General features: G+C 40.9%; 1 protein-coding gene across 2 annotated transcripts in view; it reads right to left on the bottom strand.

The window, feature by feature from the left end:
• Fbxo3 (F-box protein 3) overlaps positions 1 to 20,129 on the bottom strand; it is a 30,717-nt gene extending 10,588 nt beyond the window's left edge. For both annotated transcript variants that reach the window (XM_041678876.1, XM_041678877.1), the window contains exons 1-8: positions 19,972 to 20,129; positions 17,460 to 17,549; positions 14,295 to 14,458; positions 7,546 to 7,660; positions 5,455 to 5,659; positions 4,318 to 4,363; positions 1,018 to 1,102; positions 160 to 282 (exon numbers count right to left, since the gene is read on the bottom strand). In XM_041678876.1, the coding sequence (XP_041534810.1) occupies positions 160 to 282; positions 1,018 to 1,102; positions 4,318 to 4,363; positions 5,455 to 5,659; positions 7,546 to 7,660; positions 14,295 to 14,458; positions 17,460 to 17,549; positions 19,972 to 20,075 (932 nt within the window). In that variant the 5' untranslated portion in view covers positions 20,076 to 20,129. The remainder of the gene's footprint in view (positions 1 to 159; positions 283 to 1,017; positions 1,103 to 4,317; positions 4,364 to 5,454; positions 5,660 to 7,545; positions 7,661 to 14,294; positions 14,459 to 17,459; positions 17,550 to 19,971) is intronic.
• Between the last annotated feature and the right edge of the window lie 263 nt (positions 20,130 to 20,392).

Raw genomic sequence — 20,392 nt, 5'->3', positions numbered from 1 at the left:
TGATACTCTGCCTCATCACACTCTGACCCAGAAATGACAGAACCAAGTGGCCATGAACTGAAATCCTGAGCCAAAATAAACCAAAATAAATAGGTCGACTTTGGGATGTTTTGTCATAGAAACAAACTGACAACTACAACAGTCATTTAAAATTCTCACCTGATTCGGTATGTGAAGAAATAGTGTGGTGGGTGTACAGAGCTGAGTTCTGGCAGGAATGATGTGGACACTGAAACTGTAATATCTCCAGTTGTTGCTACACATTCTGGGTCATGAATATATCTAGCAAGGAAGGAAATTAAACATTTTTAAATCAACTAGCTTCAATTCTTAAGCAGTTTAAAGATAAAGCACAATACTTTCCTTATACTTTACAAATTTAAGTCATATTGATACAATCCTGTAGAACTTGAATTTCATAATACTGTAAAACCTTGGAAACTTTGGTTCAGTACAGATGGTAATCAAAGATCTGTGGTCAGTGACTCAAACCATGGATCAGTGACCAGCTTAGAAACTAACAAGGGCTTCTCTTGGTTTTCAATGCTATAAAAGTTTTGGGAGTCTTCTTAACCTGACCATACTTATTAAATGGGAGACGAAAATCCCTAAGAATGTAAGGATCTTTAGCCTCCTATACATAATTAGTAATTCCTGCCTCTAATGGAGAAGCCCATGGCATACACTTAAACTACTGCTTCTGCCAAGGCTACTATGAACTTGTATCACCTGCTACCACCTCTAACACTAACTGCTAACATCTGAATGTTCCAGTTAGAGAAAATAAATGTTTGCCAAGAGTAAGTTGTTTACTTGCTGTTCATAATAAACCTATTAACTGGCTAACTTTCTTATTTTGCAAAGAGAAATCATGTAGCTACTGTCATGTTACTAAATCACATTTAGTTTTTCCTCTTGATCTTTCCTTTCAGAGAAACCTCAACTCCTGATAGATCTGCAGTAGTTAGCCTTTTCTGATTTATAGTCATCTCAATCCCAAAAGCCCAATTAAAATACCTGAAAATCTGGTCTCTGATGATGGGATAACCACCTGATACAACATTGTTGACATAGGATGTAAACCAGTCAGTAAAAGTAGCACCTATAAACCAAAAAGGGGAGAATGAGCAAATGGGAAAACTCTAGAAGAAACAACCAACTATAATTTCACTATATTTAAGGTATAATATCAGAACTAGAAATGTTTATAGATATTATACTACTAGTACTCTATTAGTCCAATTTGTCTTCCCAATTCTTATTTATTGTGAGTGTGGTGCATGCCAAGTAAGTGCATCCGTATGTGCCTGTACATACACATCACATCCCTGCTCCACCACTCTCCACCTTATTCCTTTGAGACAGAGCCTTTCATTTGAACCTAGAGCTAAACTGGTATCCAGCCAGCAAGGTCCAGCAATCCTCCTGTCTCTGCCCCATAAACTGCTAGGATTACAGGCATGGGCACACCCAGCTTTTACATGGGTACTGGGACTTGAACTCATCGATTCTTATACTTGCACACCAACTACTCTTAAACAAATGATCTATCTCTCCAGCCCTTCTGTTCTCAACTCTATCTACAGTATGTCCTTTGTGTCCCTATCATCACTATCCCTAGCCTCTGCATAATTGTTAGGAAATTCTACAGCTATTTCCACCTATTTATACACACACACACATAAACACACACACACACACACACTCAAAATAATTGTTTTTGGTACAATGATAAAAACTATTTGTCTACTAATTTTTAAAGCAAAGGAAATTACATCTAGGAAAAAGCATTAAGAAAAGGTTATCAGGCACCTCCTCTCAATGATCAGGGTTCATCTTATACATATTCTGATATACACTCAAAATACTGGCACAAGCTAGGCTCAGTCAGAGACATGACTTTGTAGAATTCTCAGCATCAGGTCAATACCAAAGTGGTCAAGATGCTCACTACTACAGATGCAGTTGCACAGTGGCCCTCCATATTCTCGGAGACTAACTCAAAGCGGAAAACATTTACATTACATTAACACATCCATATTATTGGTCCATGTTATAATAAAAGAATTCATAGCAAGTATTTATACGAATTAAGTATAAACATACTAGGTAATACAACATGATCAAACTTTATCATTTTTTGGGGGGGTTAGGACAGCTAAATGCCTAGCAATCTATAGTATGTTGTTCCCTGAATTTTTTTGTAATCTGGTTTCAATTAACCCAGTTCTTTATTGAGTAGCAGATGCTCAATTTATATCACTAATTATGTTTTTTAATTACCAGACTTCATATTTGTTGCAATGGTTGTGTATTCTGTTTTAAAGCAGACAAATATGAGAATAAAAGAAACTCAGAACCTAACAGTAACTCTCCTTATTGGCCAGGAGGCCTTTAACTCACAACTGATTAATCACTGATTAATCAGTGATTAATCACTGCTGGCCTAGGGCTGTGATGGTCATCTCTGAAAATATACTATACCAAGATGTCAATGAGGATAATGAACACAAGCATCCTGATGATGCTTAGCTTAGAAACAGGAGGCCATTTGTTTCAGAATAAGTTGAAAGCTAAGGCCTAAATTTAAAAACTTGCATAACTTGGATAAGGGTGAGACCACTTTAGATAATGTGAAACATATCACAAACCCGTACCATGTCACAGTATGGTAAAAAAAAAAAAAAAAAAAAGACACTTGCTTTCTGTTTTAGGTTTCAATTAGAAGAGAAATTAAATGCCAACGTTTATTTTCTTAGAGCTGGGGAGTAAAATTGGGCCTTGCACAGACCAGGCACACAGTCTACCACTGAGCTAGCCCTTAGCATCTTCTGTACTACGAATACACAGAAAGATGTCCATGTCAGAAACCCCCTGAAAAGGAAGAGTCAGTAGGTAGGAAGCTTCTGCTGTGAGCAGAGTCTCAGCAGGACAGACGGCATGAAGAGCAAAAGGGGAGCTACACCTCCACATAAAGACATCCCCAAAATTATTAAGAAATATCTTCCCAGCCAAGGCAAACAAGTGCCGAAGAGTTTGTGAAGCTGTAATTTATATTCATCTTGAAGAAGAATGCTTCTTAGGTCTCTACCGTGATTTGTTAATTAGCATCAAATAAGAAAAAAATATAATCACTTTAAATAATTTTACCTCCAATTATATACTAATACGCTCTGTGGAAAGCCCATGGATATGTTATATAGGAATTAATCCTAGTTAGCTGAAACTATCAACCTGACACAGCCTAGAGCAGCAGTTCTCAACCTGTGGGTCGTGGCCCCTTTGAGTTCAAAGGACGTTTCACAGAGGTCACATATCCGATGTCCTGCACATCAGATATTTACATTATGATTCACGACAGTAGCAAAATTAGTTATGAAGTAGCAATGAAATAATTCTATGGCTGGGGATCACAACATAAGGAACTGTATTAATGGTCGCAGAATTAGGAAGGTTGAGAACCACTGGCCTAGGGTCACCACTGAGGGATTGCCCAGATGAGACTGGCCTGTGAGGGAGTCTCTGGATTACTGATGTAAGAGGGCCTGGCCCATGTGCACAGCTCCATTTCCCAGGCAGATGGCTGTGGCTACATTAGAAAACTGGCTAAACACAGGGCTGTGAGTGAGCCACATGGCGAGCAGCACTCCTCCATGGCCTCTGCTTCAGTTCCTGCCATGAGATCCTGCCCCAGCCCTAGCTTCCATCAGTGACAGACTGTGACCTGTAAGCTGAAACAAACCCTTTCCTCCCCAAGTTGCTCTCTGTCAGGGAATCCTATCCCAGCAACAGTAAGGTAATATTGAACCTATATCACTTATCTAAAGAAAATTTACAACTTAAGACTGTATAGGATATGCCTTTTTTTAAAAAAAAATTTAAGAGCTGCAAGGATTTGCAGGTAATGCTGATTCAGGAAGCCTCTCTCTTATTTTTTTTAGATTTTATTTATTTATTATGTACACAGTATTCTGTCTGCATGTGTGCCTGCAGGCCAGAAGAGGGCACCAGATCTCACCATAGATGGTTGTGAGCCACCATGTGGTTGCTGGGAACCGAACTCAGGACCTCTAGAAGAACAGCCAGTGCTCTCAACCTCAAGCCCCGCCTTTTTTTTTTTTTTTTTGTAAACAAAATGCAAAGAAAACACAAGGGCTGCCCCAACAAGAAAACACAGACATAGAACTTTAAAATCCAGGAAGTACTAAGAGGTGCAAGTATAAAGTTGCTAGCTGCTCAAGTAACTCAGTTTTACTAATTCATTTGCTTTTTTAACCAATAGGAAAAAGGGAAAAGAGACTTTTCTGTTTCTCTTACCTATGATAAACATGTCAATAGCAGCAGGATTCCGAGCCACTTGGTCCTACATGGGGGGTAAAACGAAAACTGATACAAATACATTTATTTTTATTCCTTACCTAGACCTCTGGGAACAAAGCAAAATAGATAAAAAGGAATTCATTGTTCTAATCAATACTCAGATAATCCTAGTTGTTGTGAGTTAACTGTCTTCCAGGCCAAGCAATCACCATTTGAGAGGTCAGCTATACTCCCACCACACACAAGCAAAAGATCATCCCAGCTGTTTTGGTTGTTTATACCCCATCTCCACAGAAGAGCCCAGGAGAGCACAAGGTTCTTACCCGAGTCGCCAGCTGTTCCCTACTACCTGGTATAGAAGACTAGGGCTGAGAGTCCATCGTACAGCTATGGGGAAGTCCCCATACCTGCTGGGTAAAGCTTTTGAGGTGCAGCCAGTTCATGGAGGGGTACCCACAATGCCTCTAAGTAGTCCCTCACTATGAAATATACTCACTGGTTCCCCAGAGTGAACTTTGGTGGGCTCATGCCTCAGTTTGTCATTGGGACCTTAGGAGGAGGGGTAGAAAGTACTTATGTCTCTCCTTGAGAAGGAATTTTAGCAACACCTGTCAGTTCCTACTATTATAATTTCTAGCTTGGACTTACTCTATAAAATGTTTGGAGGCACCCTCAAATGAAAACATAGAGTGCTATTACTATTAAGACAAGTTAGGAAACTATCCTTCAAGAATATAATTAGTAGGTAGAAGTGATAAAACAGATTGCTTGTTATCCTAGAAGAAAGGGCTTTCAATTCAGAGTCAAGAGATCTGAACAATTCTAGGATGCTCAAAAGATAATTTTACATATTACAATCAAGGACTCTGATAATAAGTTCCTTAATGTGAATCACAACTTTCCATCTAAACACGTCACAGTCTGTACTATTTATCCAATGGCAAATCTTCCTTTTGGTTATCCACATCACCATGTGATGATATAATAATAAATAAATAAACAAACAAATAAATAAATATCAAATATAATAAAATGTATAATCCTCCAGCTTATTTTATGTCCCTGAATGTAGCTAATACATACATTTATTGTCAGAACACATTAAAGCCATAGTCAAGCACACTTCCCACTTACTGGACATTGGTAGAACACTTCATTTTTATTTCGGCCCTCTGCAGCTTCCACGGCTATGTACTGACTCAAGCCCGTATGTATGCAAAAGGTTAAAGGGAGGCAGTATTTCAGTCCTTGTCTCTGCTGAAATCCTCCAGCAGCAGTATCAACATCTAGTAAATCTTCAGAGCGGTAGTGATTTGACAGTGCCATACTTCCGAGCAACCTGAGGAGAACACAGACACAAAGTTGTCAACAGCAGAGCAACAGAAACACACAGGGCCGTGGGGTTTGGGGTTCATCTTCTCGGTGAATAATTTCACGTTGAAAAGTTTTGTTTTCGTTTGGTTCTTCCTATACATCCTTGGCCAGCCTGGTACCACACTCTCTCTGTTCAGAGTGAGCTTGGATTATTTGACAAGGTTTCTCTGTGTGTAGTCCTGGCCATCCTAGAACTCACACTGTATATTGTAGAATATTATTTTAAGATGTGTTACATTTGTTTATGCTGTGGAATGTTTAATGATGCAAAGATGTGTTGCATTCTTTTGTCGCATTTGTTTAACTCTGTGATGCTGTGTTACTTTGTCTAAAACACCTGATTGGTCTAATAAAGAGCTGAATGGCCAATAGAGACAGGAGAAAGGATAGGCAGGGTTGGCAGGCAGAAAAAATAAATAGGAGGTGAAATCTGGGAAGAAAGGATTAAGGAGCGAGGAAGATACCAGGGGCCAGTCACCCAGATACACAGCTATGGGGAAAGAAGTAAAGAAAGGTATACAGATGTAGATAAAAACCCAGAGGCAAAAGATAGACGGGATAATTTACATTTAGAAAAGCTGGCTCGAAATCAGTCAAGCTAAGGCCAGACATTTATAAAAAAGAATAAGCCTTTGTATTTAATTGGGATCTGGGTGGCAGGCCCCCAAGAGTAAAAAAACAACACTGCAGACCAGGCTGGCCTCAGAGATCCGCCTGCCTCTGCTTCCTGAGTGCTGGGATTAAAGGCGTGCACCACCACTGCCTGGCTCAAATTCATTCTTTAAATCAGAATATTCTTATTTAGATTTAAAAATTAAATGTCTAAAGTACTTAAACGTCAGTCATTTTAGAAGAATTATAACTTTACTGCTTTTAAGGAACTTAGTGTCGTGGTTCATGCTGTAACCCACACTAAGACTAAGGCAGAAAGATGACTCAAAGAATGAAACTAGGGCTAGATAGGGAATTTTTGGACAGTGTGCACTAGAAAATACTCTCAGGCTGGGCAGTGGTGGCACACACCTTTAATCCCAGCACTCAGGAGGCAGAGGCAGGGGGATCTCTGTGAGTTCGAGGCCAGCCTGGTCTATAGAGAGTTCTAGGACTGGCTCCATAGCTTCTGAGAAACCCTGTCTTGAAAAACCAAGAGAGAGAGAGAGAGAGAAAGAGAGAGAGAGAGAGAGAGAGAGAGAGAATGAGTGTAGGTGCCAGAGTCATTGGGAGTCCCTGGAGTTGGAGTTACTGGCCATTGTGAGTTGCCCAATGTGGGTGCTATGAACTGGGGACCTGTGCAAGAGCAATATTCACCCTTAACCACTAAGCCATCTCTCCAGCCCCCTTAACTGGCCTGTTTATGCCCTATCCCTGCTATTTCATTTCTGAAAAGTACTCTGTGTTAACAGAAGGATGCCCTTGGAGAATGCCAGGACATACTCAACTACAGTAGAGAGAACTTGCATCAAGTTCCTAAAACATTTTGCCTAACTTGTAACAGGGTAATAAACACATCAAGTGTCCTTAGCAGGTTAGTTAACTATACTCACAAATACACGCACATATATCTCTCTCCTGTGTCCCACAGCTCCCATCCCCAACCAGATCTCACTTTAATCATAAATATGTGTTGTCAGGCATAATGCTTCTATGAGACACATTTATTCTGGTAAAATTTAATTTAACCTATATTATCTTATATATTGCTATAAAGAAAAGGGAACTCCCCCTCTCAACAATACATACATTCATAATATATAAACATACATTTTCTTATATATAAGATAACTAAAGAAAACTGTGAACAAGATGTGTAATGTCAATGTCTGAGAATTACTCAAACATCAAACATCTTACCCTGGAACCACTAACTTCTGCCCATTGTGAATCCGGTATGAACAGCGATAATCATCAGGGAGCTTGCACCCAATCTGAGCTTCCACAGCATCCAGGTCTTCCTCACGTGCACCTTCTGCAAAAGCACACCAGAATCAGAACTGTGTGTGCACAATGAGACGTCAATCTAGTAGATCAGTTACCAAATCAGGAAACAATCTTATAGCAAGTGAATTCTGTTCAACATATACTAACAAAATATAGGGCAATGAATTGAAAATTAATTTTAAATACTGAATAAAGTCCTCAGTTTCCTCTTAACAGGGAAAACACTAGCACAAAGTAAAATGGAAAGGGGAACCACCAACAAAATACCCCCACAAAGTAGCCAGAGGTGGTGCACATGCTTGTATCTCCTGGAGAGTTCAAGGTGAATTCCAAAAAAGGAAAAACAGAAAATAATCAAATAAAAACACAAGAGGTCAATTAGGCATCTAAAATCACCTTGATTTTAAGCAATTATCAATTCTAAAACAAGTGGCCAAAGAAATGAGCCCAGCTTTAGGCAATACTATAGGACTAATAGATTAAAAAAGAAAGGGGGAGCCGGGCGATGGTGGCGCACGCCTTTAATCCCAGCACTTGGGAGGCAGAGGCAGGCGGATCTCTGAGTTCGAGACCAGCCTGGTCTACAAGAGCTAGTTCCAGGACAGGCTCCAAAACCACAGAGAAACCCTGTCTCGAAAAACCAAAAAAAAAAGGGGGGGGGGGGGCATCAGAGTCCACAAAGTAGAAAAGGCCCTGTTCAAATAAATAAACATGCTTTTGCTAGGTTACAGAAAGCCAACTCCTAAGAAAAAGTGAACTGGAAACAAACCAGTCCTCATGGACAAAAAGCGCATTTTCCCAACTTTATCAACCTTAGACCAGGTTAATGTGATCAACCCCCTGATGGTCTGCAGAAAAAGCAGAAGGAAATCTCTAGAAGAAAAATTATTACCCCAAGATCCAATAGTGCTGTGCAGTCACTCAAAAGAACTAAGCTTCAATAAAAACAGGAACTGACTAAAGAGCAGGCAGTGCTGAGACATAAGAAATAGTCTAAAAATTAAAATCACAAATCAACACTAAGGGGCTCAGTATGGACTAACATATATAGGGACCTGAACTGGAGCCCAAATACCCTCCCATAAAAAGGGGAGGGAAATGATCAGAACTAAAACTCTTTCAATGCCCAGGAAGTGGTAAATATTAAATTCTATTAGCCTTCAATAAATCAAAAATGCGTATTTTAATCTATATTGTGATCACTAAAAAGGAAAAAAGAAAAAGCAAAGAAATTAAACATAATTAAGAATGCAAAAAAGAGTGAACATTATGTAAATGACATAAATAAATATCTCTAAGCCAAATAATCTGATGAAAGGACAGACCAGGTAAAGAACAGGGGCTCAAGAATGCAGTGCAGAGGTAGAGAGCACAAGCTTAGAAGGTGTCAGGCCTTGCCAGGCGGTGGTGGCGCACACCTTTGATCTCAGCACTCTGGAGGCAGTGGCAGGTGAATCTCTCTGAGTTCAAGGTCAGCCTGGTCTCCAGAGAGTTCAGGACAGTTGGGGCTACACAAATAAACCTTGTCTGCGGGGAGCGAGATGTGTTATGACTCAGTTTCAATTTCAGCACTGAAGTAATAAAAAAAAAAATTCTACTCAAGAGACTCATCTTACTACAGACATGGAAAAAGAAAGCTAGGATGGCTGTACTCAGAACACATGAGATTGGCTTTAAATCAAACAGCTGTATTAAAACTAATGGAGAACTTTCATAGTAGTAACAGGTTAAATTCACTATGTAGGAATCATCTTTATATACCTAAGTAAGACAGCATGCACTTGTGCACAAACACACATACATATATGAATACACACATTTTCCCCCTCTTAAACCCTGGAGTACACTGCAAGGGGACAGCAGGCTAAGCAGGGAAGTACCACCTACAGCCCTAAATATATTCTAATGTCAGAGTTAAAATGGCAAAAAAGGTTTACAAGCAGTGAATTAATTCTCCAATGCTACAATGGGTATTAGCAGCTTAAACAATGCTCACTTGTTTGCTTATTTTGCAAATAAAGGTGAGGCGACAGTCCGGCAGGGCGAGGCTCCTTGCCTAAGCCCCCCTCCCACTCAGGCACACACCCGGCCCTCCTCTGCCGGCTTAGCTGAGAGGATAAGTACATTGAGCTTATCCCCCCCCCCCCCCCCCCCAGGACACCATGCCAAGAACTCATTATCTGTTTCTACAGATCAAAAATTCAAGTAAACCCGACCTCTATTTAAATCACAGTGTTGAAATCCTGGTGTTAACTGAGGTGCTAGCTCATCTTACTCATCTTTTGCTTCAGATTCTCTAAGCTCACTTATTTGCAGAATTCAGCAACCTGTAGTTTTTTCAAAGAACCTCTCAGAGCCCCCTGACATTTCCTATTAGGTAGCTTTCTCCTCAACATACCAGTCTGCTTACTCAAAGTAAACAGGAAAAACATTATGAATCTGCCTTCTGAAAGGCCCAGATGCGTTTTAATGTAGGCCCATTCAAGATCATTTTCATTTTAATTAACATCCAATGCAATTCATTTGGGACCTTAACTATACCTGCAAAAATCTCTTCACCTTTCTTTTTTTTTTAAAGAATATTTTTTCTTTTTTTTTTTTAAAGATTTATTTATTATGTATACAATGTTCCTCCTGCATGTACTCCTCCCTCCTGCATGTACTCCTCTATGCCAGAAGAGGGCACCAGAACCTCATTACAGATGATTATGAGCCATCATGTGGTTGTTGGGAATTGAACTCAGGACCTCTGGAAGAACAGCCAGTGTTCTTAACCTCTGAGTCATCTCTCCAGCCCCCGACCTTTCTTAAAAAATAGAGAAGTTACTGTAAATAATTGGAATATATTCAAAAATGGGAATCAAAATAACTTCTTATATACCTGACTTATATGTATATAAGGAGAAATAACTGTACCATGCATGTATACCATAAGCTGAAAATCTTGGGCTACTTCAGAACAGTGCCTACCACAATAGGAAATTTTAGCAAACCTCCCAGTAACTAATAAAAACAAAAAGACAGATGCTGGAGAGATGGCTCAGTGTTTAATAGCACTGGCTTACCTTACACAGGACCTAGGTTCAAGTTCCAGAACCCACATGGTGGCATCTGATGTCCTCTTCTGGCCTCCAAAAATACCAGGCACAGCATATGGTGCATAGATGTACACAGATAAAATGCCCACACACATACAGTATTTTTTCATCTTTAAAAAAAAATAAGCAAAAAATGGGCAGTTTCGGCCCACGTCTTTAATCCCAGCACTCAGGAGGCAGAGAATGAATTTGAGGCCAGCCTGGTCTATCAAGCTAATTCCAGGACAGCAGTCTCAAAAAGCAAACAAAAACCATTAAATTTGAAGCCAGGTGGTACATGCCTTTAAGCCTAGTGCTTGGAAGGCAGAGGTAGGTGAATCTGTGAGTTCAGGACAGCCTGTTCTACAAAATGAGTTCCAGGAAAGCCAGGGCTGATACACAGAGAAATCCTGTCTCAAAAACTAAAAAGCCAAACAAACAAAAAAACACCATAGTTAACAAAATAAGATAAGGAAATACATGATTACAATTCCAGACAATCAAGATTGGACATCAAACACACACACCACCCAAACTCTCTTCATATCCTTTCTCCAATGTGAAATGAAGGTACTTGTAATTAACCAGGGTCTGGTAAATTATAGTTAAGAGGCTAAATTCTTTTTATTGGAATCCAGCCACTCCATTTTTGTTTCTGTATTATCTATGGCTGTTTTCCAGAAACAATAGACTAACAGCAGGGGTAAACATACAGGTCTCTATGAGACCATGGGTCCCACAAACTCTAAAATATTTACTGTTTGTTCCTTTAAAGGATTAAACTCCCAACTCAATTCTAAGCCAACACACAAGGAAAATATGGTTTGAAAATACACAATTAAGAACATCAATATAATATAATCTCAAGATACTCTATAAGATTACCTCGTGTCCAATGCCTAGTTATCGGCTAATTTTCCTTTTTCCTGACACCTTTATAACCTTAAAATTGAACGAGAGCTGCGACACCTGAGGTCAGCAGCTAGGTTCTTAGTTGTGAAACTCCTAAGTCTGAAATTCCTAGCATTTCCAGCACTATAGATATTCTAGACTTTAACCTTATTCCAAACTCATGACACACCCTGAGAACTGGCACCTTGTGGTAATGCAGAAGTGGCCAAGGAATCTGACAGCTAAATACAGAACAGACACAAGGAGCCTAGGAATAACAAAGGACAAAAGAAGAAAAGCTGTAAGTCTGTCCAAAAGAACAATCACACTACTGTCTCACAGTCTAAGTGCCCTAATATAGAGTCACCCTCTAAGGAGACCTTGGATATGCTAAACAAAATGGGCTAAATTCTCTCCCTTCAACCACAATTAAAGATTACACTTCCAAAGTGAGACCAGGCAGTGGTGGCTCACACCTCTGATCCCAGTACCCCGCTGAGACAGGCAGAATGAGTCCCAGGACAGTCAGGGCCACACAAAATAACCTGTCTCAGAAAACAAACAACAAAACATTTAGTTTCATGTCTACCTTTGTGATATTATAAACTATCACCTATTTTGCATATCACCACTGCATTCTTATTTTCAGATTATGTCCTCTTGAAGTAGTTTATGCTCATGCCAGGTGAATGTTACCACTCATTTCTTCTTAGAGAATAAGCTGTTAAGATTATTAACGGGGGACTCCAGTGTTCCACCCTACTCCTTCTACTAAAACCATCTATTCTGCCTTCTAACTCAGATTTAAACATCTTTTCATGAAATCATGGTTTGTCTGAAAGTAACAATGGAAATCTGAAAGAATAAAGGAATGATAATTCAAAAAGACTCGTTCTAATGAGAAAGAGTAAAAAAGAACAGATTCCAGTTTTAGCTTAGCAAAACCACAGCAAACTCATGGTTCCACTTAGCGAATAAGTCTGAAAAAACATAAAGTGGAAAGCAGATTATAGTGGTATATATTTTTTGTTTTAATAAAGCTTGCCTGAAGATCAGAGTGCAGAGCTAAGCCACTACTCAGCCACAAAAGTCTAACAATGGTGGCACACACATTTAATCCCAGGACTAGGGAGACAGAGGCAAATGGATCTCTGTGAGTTCAAGGCCATTCTAGGCTACACAAGATTGAGTCTGTCTAAAAGAGAAACTGAGCTCACACAAAGTTGATCCCTGCACTTGGGATCACATGCCTTTCTAAGGCCAGCACTAGCAGGTGGAGACAGGAGCGATACGGCTGGGCAGAGAGGGGAATATAAAGAGAGAAGAGACAGGAACTCAGTAGTTGTGGAGTCTGAGGTTGGTGGAGAGTACTGAAGGATCACCCTTTTGGTCTGAAGATTTGGTAGAGGTAAAAGGTCTCTCTAGTGGTCGGCTGCTTTGCTTTTCTGATCTTCAGATTGAACCTCAATTATCTGTTTCTGTTTTTATTATTCATGTTACACAGATAAGCAGTTACAAATGTATTTTACAGGGATTAGCTAACAAATCCAACAGAAATAGCTTGTTACTATTTCTAGTCATAATTAGGCAATAGAATAGAAAGAACACAGATTCTGGGGTGAAATAGACTTCAGTTCAAATCTTGGTTTGACTATTTTGTTTTTTGTTTTTTTTTCTTTTTTTTTAAATTTTTTATGGTTTATTTAACTTTATTTTATGTGCATTGGTGTGAAGGTGTCAGATCCCCTGGAACTGGATCTTCAGACAGTTGTGAGCTGCCATGTGGGTGCTGGGAATTGAACCCGGGTCCTCAGGAAGAGCAGTCAGTGCTCTTAACCGCTGAGCCATTTCTCCAGCCCCCGGTTTGACTATTTTGTAAAACTCTGCCAAAAGAAAAATTTCTAGATTCTTGTGTTACTCTAACATGCTTAAAGACCCAGGTTCTTTCCTAACATTTGATAGACATCAAACAAGAAAAGGTATTGACAAAAGTTTTCAATTAAAAACTAATCTTGGGTTGGAGAAATGATCCCATGAATAAACATGTCTTGTCACATAAGCATGAAAACTGGAGTTTGGATTCCCAGAAATTACATAAAAGCTGAGCAGGTGAGGCAGCATTTGGGAGGTAGAGACAAGAATACTTGGCGTAAGCAGGCTACCTAGACTAGCTCAGTCATTGAGCTCAGTAAATAAAGTGGAGAGCGATCCAGAGAGACATGTGATGTCTTCTAGCCTCCAAATAGGGATGCGGGAACACATGTGAACATACATATACACAAAACAATAATAACAATAATCATCTTTAGGGCTGGGTTACAGTTCCATGGTAGAATACTTGCCTAAAATGCATGAGGTCCTGGCCTCAATCACCAATATTGCAAAAATAAAAATAAACCCATAATGGTTATTCTCAAGCAATTTTAGCATTGTTTCTTTATATAAAACAGCTAAAAAGATAAAGTAGCTCAGCTTTTATTTAATATCCATATGGGTTTCCAGGTTAACCAAAAAAGGGCAAGATTCTTGTAACAACATCAGCACTATGCTTCCTTGTCTATTAACAAAATGTGTGTATGGTGAATTAATTAAGAGGTTGGATTAGCCCAGGTACACAACAGATCAAAGTTATTTCAACTAGTCTGTTGTTAATGTAAATCTAAATATGAATGGGGGACCCTGTATTCCTAGTACCTTTCAGAGATAAAACCATCCGAGGACACCTGGGCTCCAAGTACTTCTTGAGGTCATCCCAGGCCTTTTTAATAGCAGCATAATGGTTAATGTATCTTCCTACATCTGAGTAAGTAGCTATGAAGAGAGATTTCCAGCACTGATTCTTCCGGGATTTCTCTTCCCTAAATAGATTTAAAAAACAAAACAAAACACACACAAGATTAAGAAAGCTTTTAAAATGATTTTTAACATATCTTTTTTCTTTTCCTCTGCTTTTTGAGACAGGGTCATATATAGTAAAGGTTGGTCTTCAATTAGCTATGCACCTAAAGATAGCCTTGATTTTCATGCCTCTAGATGCCAAGTACTAGAATTAGAACTAGAATTAGAAATGTGTACCATAAACTTAGCTTAGCACATAATTTTTGATACTTACCAACACACCTTTAATGGAAGTTTGTAGTAACTCTGCCTTTTTATTTTCTTAATTTATTTTAGCTACAAAGAGAACTAGATAATGAGAAGTGATAGACCAAAAACTTTAATAGTTACTGCTATTCTGTCATGGTAGGGTTATTTATCAGTCACTACTTTCTACATAATTTTCCCCCAAGTTTCCCATTTCTTAACAAAATATGTGAATAGTATATCAGTATAAATTTCAACTTACTCCTAAAAATACATCAGTTAAAAAAACAAACTTTTTTGAGACAGTCTCATGGCTGACATGAACTATGAGTCCCCGGCCTCTAGGTTACAAGTGTGTGCTACGGAACCTGGACTCAATTATAAATACAAAAAGCACAAGTTGTCCCATTTTTGAGAATATTTAGAACCCAATGGCATAATATTGCTCTAGCACATCTACATTGATCAAGCCAGAGAATCTTAAAACAAATACATAATTCATTATCTTTTCTTGCTTTAATTATACAAACATTTATTGTCTACTTGCCTACTAAGAACATTAAAAAATGCACTTTTCTCTCCTTCAAAAAGTGGATAGTCTAATCATGAACAAAGAATAAAATGTTAACAGAGGATAAGCAACCACAAAGGGTACTTGAAAGTACTGTCAAATGGGCTTAGATCTTTTCCTACAGAAGATGCAGAGCCATTGAGGGCTTAAGGGGAAGTTGAAAGGGGAGAGTTGAGGCTGTGGTTTAGGATGCTGCGGTAGACTTAAGGGAGAAAACCAGGACCATTCCAGATCATTCCAGAAGACTTAGGGAGGTTCTGAAGCTGGAGAGAGGCCACAGACTGAAGAACGCTGTGGTACCCAGGTGGGATGAGTGCGGGTGGAGACTGGACGTGCTAAGCTAGGGATTCAGGTGAGCGCAGGGATAAAGAAAGACTTAGGATGACTCCTGACTCTGGCCTGGGTTCACGGATGGGTGCTACAATGAAAACTAGAAATGTAGAATCAAAGGTTTAGATATAAAGGAAAGAATAAATCAGAGAGCAGAGGTCATTTTGGTTTTTTGAAACAGTACATGTAGTTCAGGTTAGCCTCAAACTCAGAATCCTCTACGACGGTCTCATAAGTGCTACACTCCAGGTATATACCACCACACCTGACTCCAGGTGTACGTTTTGTGTGGTTTCAGTTTGGTTGGGGGAAGGGGTGCAAGGAGGGCATAAAGCATCTTTTTGTTAATATGTATCATTAACATAAATATGTACAGCTATCAACAAGGCTGGGGGTTGTAAGGCAACTGAAGAATGCTTGCCTAGCCTGAGTGAGGTCCTGGGTACAATACCCAGCACTGTAAAAATTGAGCTTGGGATTTTTTTTTTTTTAAAGTCTTGAGAAACCCTGTCTCAAAACAAACAAAGCAAAACAAAAAATAGTCTTTAGTTCTATGCCTTTAGAAGTTATTTATGGAAACTCTTTCTATATTTCCAAATCCTTATAACTCGGGTCCGTGATTTATAGATTTTACAAATGCCCCAAAGTGAAAAATGAGGCTATACTGACACTTAGAATTCCTCCTTCCTCATTCTTCCTCCTCCCAATGCTTGACAGCTGTTACTAACTTTTCCCCTGGTAGAACTAATGCTTTCAGCTTCAATAATATACTTAGTTCAAGGCCAGATTGGTCTACAAAGCCAATTCCAGGAAAGCCAGGGCTACACAGAGAAACCCTGCCTTGAAAAACCGAAGTATATTATATACTAAATATATATTAACTATATTAATTATATATACACATATATACATACACTTAGAACCTATAGTTCTCTACCAACTTTAGCAGTCCTGACTTCCCACAACTGAAGAAATATGTTAGGTATTCCTGCCTTTCCTTCTACTTCTCCTAAATCTCACTGTCATCTACATTTTATTCTGGCAATGTGGTAACTTTGACTGGACCACTAGCAGGAACTAGGGCTGGAAAGGAAAACCAGTGCATGGTAGTAGTATGGTAGTCAAAGGTCAGGATTCAAAACTATGTATTCTATACTAGAGTCTGGGAAGGGGAGAAAGAAAGGGGGGGGGGGTCAGAGCATCACTGGAAAACAGAGTTAACTAGAAAGGAAGTGTTAGTAGACAATGGCTACAGTTTACTACAACTTACTATGTTGTATAACTATAAAGAACTAAAAAGAAGACGGTAGAAAACTCCAAATACAGTAAAATGGTACACACTTAAAGAGCAGGAAATACTAATTAGCCTGACTTATTATATACTGTAAATGTATACTGAATTACACTTTATCCCATAAACATGAGCAATTATTGAGTATCAATAAAAATTACTCTAGTGCAGTAATTCTCAACCTGTAGGCCATAACCCCTTTGGGGGTTGAATGACCCCTTCACAGGGGTTGCCTAAAACCATCCCGCATATCAGGTATTTACATTATGATTCATAACAATAGCAAAGTTACAGTTATGAAGTAGCTATGAAAAAAAATTTATGATTGGAGGCCATCACAACATGAGGAACTGTATTAAAGGGTCACAGCTTTAGAAAGGTTGAGAACCACTGCTCTAGTGCCAAGCGTGGTAGCTCACCCTTGTAATGCCAGCAAAGAGGCCGAAGCATAAGGACTGCAACAAGGTCAAGGCCAGCCCGGACAAGAGAATGACAACAATGAAAAATTTATTCTTAAAACAAAACAAAACACCTACACAATAGCCTACACCCACAAAAGATCAAATGGTCACAAAATACTTACTCAGTTATCAGCCAGTATTTTTTGCAATGTCTTCTCCACAATGGATCATGAGTTGAAAGTTGGCTAAGTCTCCGACTGACATAGCAACAACTGGCAGGAACCAGATTCAATTAGTATAAAAGGAAGAAAAATTAAAAACAAAGATTAAAATAGTCATTGTTAAATTTTGTTTGATTCTCTTTATTTTTCCTATTTCCACTTACTACCTACATAGCTGTAATGCAGTATCTCTGAAAATCTATTTAATGTATGAGTTAATATAATTGCCCTGTGAGCAGTAAGGAGAAAGTAGCATACTGTCTCATATTCAAACTAAATTCCCGATAGAGTAATACAGTTTAATACAGCAGCCAAGCACATAAGTACCAAACCGTTAGGGCCTGGCAACAGGTTGGACACTTGGCAAAGTTGGGCTGTACTGGGCAAGAAAAAAGCTGCAGTATGCTGGATGAGTCTGTAGACAAAAACAGTGTTCAACGCCACTCATTTCCACAAACATTTATGGAGGAGTCATGCCTCTTCTGCTTAAAATTCTGATCACTACCTACAGCTCTGAATTGAAATCTGCTCTTACGAGAACTACATGATCTCACCAGACACCCTTCAGGCAGCCTGCCTGTTACTCATTCCCACCTTCAGCACAGCTTTCTCGTTTTTCTAGTTGAACAGGCCACACTATTGTTTACAGACCCCGAGCCTCTCAACACTGCTCCTTGCACGAGGACAGAACTGCACTCTGCCACACTTCGGATCGCCCACCGAGTTAGTCACCTCAGCCTCCACGTCCCAACAGTACCACATATGGATTCCTTCCTAACGACTGTTCTGCACTTATCTGTTTCCATCTTGTCTAAGACAGAAATGTATTTAAACTACATCTTTAAAAGATCATATTTCCAATTCACTATTGTATGCCTACATTTAACTGACACATGACAGGCACTCCATAATATTGATTGAACGAATGAATACAAAAATAAACAACCCTTCCACTCTAGAAGCGCACACAGTTATGACGAACTGTAGCTGAAGGAAGATGGTGGGAGAGTAAGGTTGCCAAGCTGAGCAGAGTGCGTGCTCTGGACAAGAAGCAGAGCTTACACAACAATGTGCGAGTGTGTGGGGTGTCGCCTGATGTCTGCTCTAGCTAGAGTGGACTGTGCAAATACGATAATGGGGGAAGGCCTGAGAGGCCTTAGACAAGAAGCTGGATGATAAGGGCCTTAAACGCTGCAGAGGTTCAGGGCACAGTCTGCAAACAGGGCTATTGCGGGCTTTTAAGAATGACAGCCAGGTTGTCTTCGGAAGATAACTCTGGCAGCAATCAAAGACAGAAGGCTGTCAAGATCAGTTATAGCTGGAGAGTATTTCAGATGAATCAATTTGAGTAGGACAGCCTTTCTTACAGAAAAACTTTCTCTGCTTTAGTACAGGCTGAGTAGAGGAGAATGTGTTTTCTGGACAAACTAAGTGTGAGCAGGTACGGTGGAGGCCATAACTGAAAATTCAGGACATACCTCTGCCACCACTTAGGTAGGCCAATCTGTAACTCCAGGAAGTCCATACCTCTAAAAGGCCCCCAAACCCGAGGTCACAATCATCAAAGCGCCAGGATCCAGTAATCAATCAAAAAACAAAACTGTATCTTCCCCATAGGAGACGGCCTTTTTACCTCCTCTACAAACACACGAAAGCACAAGAAACCCTGGCCATGCTGTAAAGGATGTAAACAATCCTAACATGGGGGTGGGGTGACATGAAGTGGGGTAAAAAGGGGGGCGCAGCTGCGCCGTTTCTTCCTCCAACGTAAACAGTCCTGTTCTCTGAAAGAATTGAGTTTTTGGCCACCCTCACTAGCATGCCCGGTGTTTCTTTTTGGAGCAAACGTTGGTAATCTGGGAAACCCTGAGGTAACCGCAGTCAACCTGTAAGGCCTCACCGGAAGTCGGTGACAAAACACAAAATCCAACCACCCACCGTAAAAAGGAAAACTGACAGCCAAAAAAAGTCGCAAACACAAGAGAAAGTGCATGCTGCCGGTGACCACGGTGGCACCAGAGGGAGTCAGAAGGTCGCAGACCTCCTCGCGCGCGTTCTACCTGCCCACGTGGGCTCTGGTCACCCTGGATCCCAGGCCCGCCAGGGATGCTCGTGGGCCGGGACAGTGGCCTTTCCACGGCGCCAGACCAGATCCCCAAGGGCCAGCGAGGGTCCGCGGCGTGCCGCACCAGGGAGCCACTTCTCTCCTCGGCAAACCGGCCTAGCCAAGGTTTGAGGGAGAGGGCGCGAAGTCCCCAGGAACCTGGGCAGGAGTGGAGCCTGGATGCCCAGCCCCCTCCTCCGCGTCTCCCCCCCAGCCCCCGCCGTGGCTCTGCAGGATAACGGCTGCCCTGCAGTCACCCCCTGGTGCGGAGGAAGCCCGCGTCCAGCCAGCGACCCTGGGCCTCCTTCCCTGCCTCCTTCGCCGCTTCCTTCCACGTTCCCACCCATGCCATGAGCGCCGCCCCATTACTTGATCAGGTCCCTGTAGTCGACGAAGGATAAGATGAGCAAAAGGGGGTCGGTGGGCAGCGACTCCAGGGTCAGCGGCGCCGTCTCGGCCTCCACGGCAGCCATCTTGCCCGGCCCGCTGCAGCCTGGCACCACCCCGGCCCCGCCCCCGCCGCCCGAACCGTTCCGCGGCGCTTGCACAGGTTAGTTATGTAACTGTCGCCCGGCCCCGCCCCCTTGTGCCACGCCCACCCCGCGGCCTGTGCCCCGCCCACTCCGCGGCCTGTCTGCCCCGCTGGGCACTGCGGGCTGCCGCTGTGTTTGGTCTGCTGCTGCGTATTTCCCTTCCCATCCCGTCTCCTAAGGTTAGCTAGAACCCTGCCAGTCGTTCCCCAGTCTTCTCTCTCTTCTTCCTGCCATTTTATATGTGCTATCCTCCAAGC

This window comes from Microtus oregoni, unplaced genomic scaffold (assembly GCF_018167655.1).
Source record: "Microtus oregoni isolate MIOR12 unplaced genomic scaffold, Mior012 000031F_ref0000149, whole genome shotgun sequence".
Taxonomy (NCBI): domain Eukaryota; kingdom Metazoa; phylum Chordata; class Mammalia; order Rodentia; family Cricetidae; genus Microtus; species Microtus oregoni.
Note: the sequence above shows the minus strand (reverse complement) of the source record. Positions and strands in the feature narration are given on the sequence as shown.